The sequence below is a fragment of the Triticum aestivum genome, chromosome 3B (genome assembly GCF_018294505.1).
Source record: "Triticum aestivum cultivar Chinese Spring chromosome 3B, IWGSC CS RefSeq v2.1, whole genome shotgun sequence".
NCBI classification, from domain to species: Eukaryota; Viridiplantae; Streptophyta; class Magnoliopsida; order Poales; family Poaceae; genus Triticum; species Triticum aestivum.
In genome coordinates, this window is record NC_057801.1 from 44,621,656 (window position 1) to 44,626,662 (window position 5,007).

Consider the following 5,007-nt stretch of genomic DNA (forward strand, 5'->3'; position numbering starts at 1 on the left):
CCAACGCACGATCCCAAATGGACGTCTGTTTTGTCTGGATTTTGTCCGTTCGGGGGTGGGGATGGGGCCGTGTCTGCCCGGTTGTGGTTTGCGTTGGCCGGGCGACCAGACGCGGTCACATCCTATAAGTGGTGTCTGTGCACCGACGAGCATTAAATTGCATGCTAACAGTACATCGATGTATTCTTCTTCCTCAAATCAAAAGTTGCATCCATTCTACACAATAAATATTTGATTGTAAGCAAACAAACCAAATCCGGAATCGCAGCCGAAGCGAACTAGCACGTACCCCATCATTTTTGCACTTGACAGACACTCATCCGGGGTGTTCCGGCGTTGTAGACACGCGGCACATGACCTTCACTGGATAGTCGTCGCACTTTATGAGCGGCTTCGGTGCGCCGACGAGCATTTGGGCCAGCACCGAGTCCGGACGACGACCGTTAGTGTACTTGCCGAATTAGCGACGGGGTAGATCCGAGAGGCTAGAGACGGAGTCAGTACTTGCATGCGGCCTGGGGGCGCGCGTTGTTTGACCGGACCGGTACCCGGCCAGTCCATGGCGCTCTGTGGCCTTCAGTGGCCTGCCGCAGACAAATCCGGCTAGATCCGCTCCAAATTCCGCTGCCGGTTGCGATTGAGGCGGGGGCGAAGGGTTGGACAACTAGTGTTGTGGAGAGCACGCGGTCATGCTCGGCAGCTACACGAGCGCGGCTGAGGTGGCTAGGGACGAGAAGGGAGAGGGACGGGGTGTGCGGCCCGAGTTTCGGGCGAGGGGGATAGAACAAGGGACAGGTGTGTCGCCGATGAGCGGGCCAGGGGTGGACAAGGGCAAAGTATGTTCATCTTAGATTCATAAACAATATTACTGCCGCAAATAACAAACGAGTAGATCTGAGTTGAATGGCAGAGGCACCGTCACCCAACCAGTAGTACTTGCCCCATTAAATAACAGGGGAAAAAGTACTAGGTGCATTAGAAGTCGCGATCGTCCGCGCGTGTCCGTTTAACCGCCAACGCGTCTCAAGTTTGGGCCGGAAATGAGTCGAAAGCGGACTCAAATCGGACATTTGTCCGTTTACTCCCGCGCGTTGGTCCATGGTTTGTGTTGGTTTACCCTCAAAGGGACGCGGGCTGATGATTTGTAGTCGTGCGTTTGGAATTGTCGTTAGATCTGGGGGATGCCGACTGCTTGCAACCCAAGATTCCAGTGCCCAATGTGGCCGATCCCACTACCATCATCCACACGTTGACTCCGTCCTGCGCTGGAAGGCTAGGGGTCTTCAAGTCATCGTCAAAGGTGGAAACCGTGAATCCTTCCCCGCCCATGGAAGGCACCTGGTACGCCTCGATCCATCACCAAAGTAAGAATTATTATTATTATTTGCGGCCTAAGCCATCATCGACCTGCTTCAAAAAAGATGTCGCATTGATGAGTGGGTACCAAATTTTTGAACACGGTATAGACGCAAGCGCTCATATACACACGCATACGCTCATCCTTATGAACGCATACCATATCCTTATGAGCACCTTCGAAACACTGAGCCGACATATCATCTTAAAACTTACGAAGTTACCGCAGGCACCTCGTCGTCGACGGGACGTCTCCTCCTACTGAATGCGCATCGCTGGAAATTCTGAAATAAATCGAGGAATAAATGCGAGCATAAGGACTTGAACCCTGGTGGACTGGATACCGTGGGTACCAAATTTTGAAGATTCAGATATCGCGACTCTGAACTTGTGCGTCGCCTGGCGAGCCTCCAAATGCATATGGCTTCATATGCATTATATGGCTTCATATGGCTTCATATGCATTATCGTGACTTTACTACAGATGCTCTTAGTCCTTTCAAATAAGGACGCATGTTAACCGAATAGAGGTAGATTAATTTATAATCCATATATGATAAGCGTACATCGTACAAAGTACAACAAACTCCCGTGTCTGCTCAAAGGGAGTGAACGAACAATCAAACGCTGATACAAAATAGATACAACAGTGGCCAGCTATGCAAAGCTGGCTCGATGTACGTACTCCTATCTCTCACATGGAGATCATATCAGAGCATTTATTCATGTATATGTATATATGTGTGTGTGAGACCTCAACGTACTCAGCATCAATCGCTGGAACTATAATCGGCGATGATGGCGGCCAGAAATCGATCAGTGGATCTTAGAGCAGTCCACGGATGCGCTGATCGTGTAGGGGACGCTGACGCCGCACTTGGAGGGAATGCCTGCGGCCTTGTTGGGGTTGAGCCCTCCGGCAACACTCTTGAGGCACCTGCATGTAGCTTGCTTGTCGGCGGTGCTCCGCGCTAAGCCGGCCAATTTCCTGACGCCGCTGCAGCAGGCCCCAGACGGGCTGGTCCCGCTGCCCTTCGCATAGGCGACGCAGGGGGCCAAGGCAGAGCTCACCTGGCCGCAGCTGATGGCCGCGTCGGAGGCTGCGAGGATCATTGCCGCCACCAGGGCGACCAGCACGAGCTTAGTAGCTGCAGTGCGAGCCATCTCGACCGAGTTAGCTGTAGTTGTGGACCTTGTGGTGGTGGGCTAGCTCACGGAGAGAGGGTGGGATAGCTAGATTTGCTAGCACTGGTATTGGTGAGGATGTATAGGGGGATGCATGTGCTTAAATAGGGCGTCTACTGACCAACGAGGAATCACATTTGGAATAGACTGTAGTACTGCTAGCATGGTGTGAAGTATCGTGTCCACGAGGATGGGTTCGATATCGATGTGTGTTAATGCATTAGGCAGTTGTTAGTTGTTAGGATCGAGTGATGGGTATTAATTAATTATGGGGATAGTTGGATGTTGGGTATTACTAGGTGGATGGACCAAGCATGCACACATTCCCGAAAATCTTGCACTTGCGGGATATCGCCGAGCCACCTGTATAAGGTTGGTCATAGTGGGGAGTAACTTAGAGTAGTAACATGCATACGTTATTACTCTATGTTACTATCCTTATAGTGGAAAGTGTCTTATGTATAGTAATATACACATGTTCATTTATTGTCTTGTAGACTCATTTTGCATTGAAAGGCGCTATGTGATGGTAACATATTAGGTTACTCTATTTGCCTCTTTCCTCATTAACTATTTGCCACATCAACATTTTTGCTTATGTGGCATCTATGTTACTACTTATGTTACTCCCACTATGACCAAGCTAACCGATGTATGCACCTACTTAATTTAATTATGAGTAGTATGACCGACGGATGTACCAAGCATGCACACATGCATTCTGGCGGTGGAGTGCCCAATTACTCCGTGGCCCGCGTCACATTAATATCGAGAATAGACATGTACGTACCCTCGTTGAATAATTGAGTGTCTTGATGGCCGTGAGCACGACAAATGAACCAATCTGATGCATGTGTTCGACTACTTTTCCTTGCTATCTCCACGCCATAATTTAACATTAGTTGATGTTTTATTCAAAGCTAGTAGTACGTTTCGACTATTGATTTAGTTTATAGTCATGTATTTTGTAGTCACTAGTAAAAAACACATGGCTTTGGTTTTGTCAGACCAGAGCAACGGTCCCGATCGACTTGCATCAGTCCCGGTTTGAGCGGCCAGGACGATCGGGCCTCAGCGGGCACAAGTCCCGGTTTGTCCGGGACCTTTAGTCCCGGTTCCAGCCACCAACCAGGACTAAAGGGTCTGGCTCCAGGCGCAACCCCTTTAGTCCCGCTTCGTGTCTGGAACCGGGACTAAAGATCTGTTTTCAGTCCCGGTTCTAGATACCAACCAGGACTAAAAGAATGGCTATACATATGCTCGTCCCCGCCCGCTCACTCCTCTATTTTTTGGCCAGCTAGCATGTGGGAAGTGTGTGCTACTGCGTTCTGACCTCCTATGCACATAAGGTGTTTGATGAAATGCCCGAGCCTCACTTAAGCTTTCTCTCCTCTCGAAGCTCGACCTTCAAGCTCCATTTTCCTCATGATTTGTCTAGGTTTGGCGATGCACCAACTATCCAAGTGGTCTACAAAGGTTAGCAACTTCATCATCATCTCTCACTACTAGTTTAGCTCATTTCAAAATGCTCTAGAAGTATTGTGGTTTCTGGGTTTTAGTGGAGGAGTGTGTGTGTGAGTTTATTTGATTTAGATGCATAACTTGAGCTTAAATTAACTTTTTAGTTTGCACCTGTGTAGGGCGTTGTCCCGTCTCCGTGCTCGTCGTCCTCACCCCCGTCGATCGCCCGTGCCGATCTCGCGCCGGCACCACCGTGGTGAGCATGTTGTTCTTAATTATCTTTTTTAGAGAAAAAATTCTGACTTGTATGATTTATATAGCTACTTGTGTAATTTTCTTACTTGTATTATTGTTTGTTATTATATAGGCCATGGTTTTGGTATCCGGCCCCGTCGGCTCTCACCCGGTCTATGATTCAGATGTGGTATATTATCTTTTATAGTAACTATTTGTTTTATTTAGTACGTATTTATGACAATTATGCCGACCAACTTGACATAGATATTTTTATCTAGGAGGTATGTGAATCGGAAATTCCAACCGACCCTCTTGTCAAGCGGTTAAATTTAGTTGAAAAAGAAAATAATTATTTGAAAGAGAAATTGAAAGAATTGAAGAAGAGAAGATGAAATTGGAGTTGCATGTTGCCAATGTCGTCGATGATCACAAGATCAAGACGGATGCAATGAGCTTGAAGATTAGGAAGATTACAAATTATGACATTGATAAAGAGACTTGGTATCATTATGCTGTTGGATCAATTGTCACCTTAGTAGTGATTTTGATCGCGTTTGTTGTTGCATTTAATTGTTTTAAATAGTTGTATGTTGTTTTATGAGAACTATATATGAATATTATGTATTTATTTTTGCTGTAGTAACATTTGATCACTACTGTACTTTGGTTTTAATGTGATGATGAACTTATATTAAATTGGTTGTTTCTCTATTCATGATGTTCTGTAATGGTTTTTGATATACTTAATTACTTCATACAGATGAACCG

At 46.8% G+C, this 5,007-nt stretch overlaps 1 protein-coding gene across 1 annotated transcript; it reads right to left on the minus strand.

Moving 5' to 3' along the window:
* Window positions 1-1,872: 1,872 nt before the first annotated feature.
* LOC123068476 (non-specific lipid-transfer protein Cw18) lies at window positions 1,873-2,627 on the minus strand. The gene has a single exon (XM_044491057.1). The coding sequence runs from the start codon at window positions 2,518-2,520 to the stop codon at window positions 2,173-2,175; it is 348 nt and encodes a 115-aa protein (XP_044346992.1). The 5' UTR covers window positions 2,521-2,627; the 3' UTR covers window positions 1,873-2,172.
* Window positions 2,628-5,007: the final 2,380 nt, after the last annotated feature.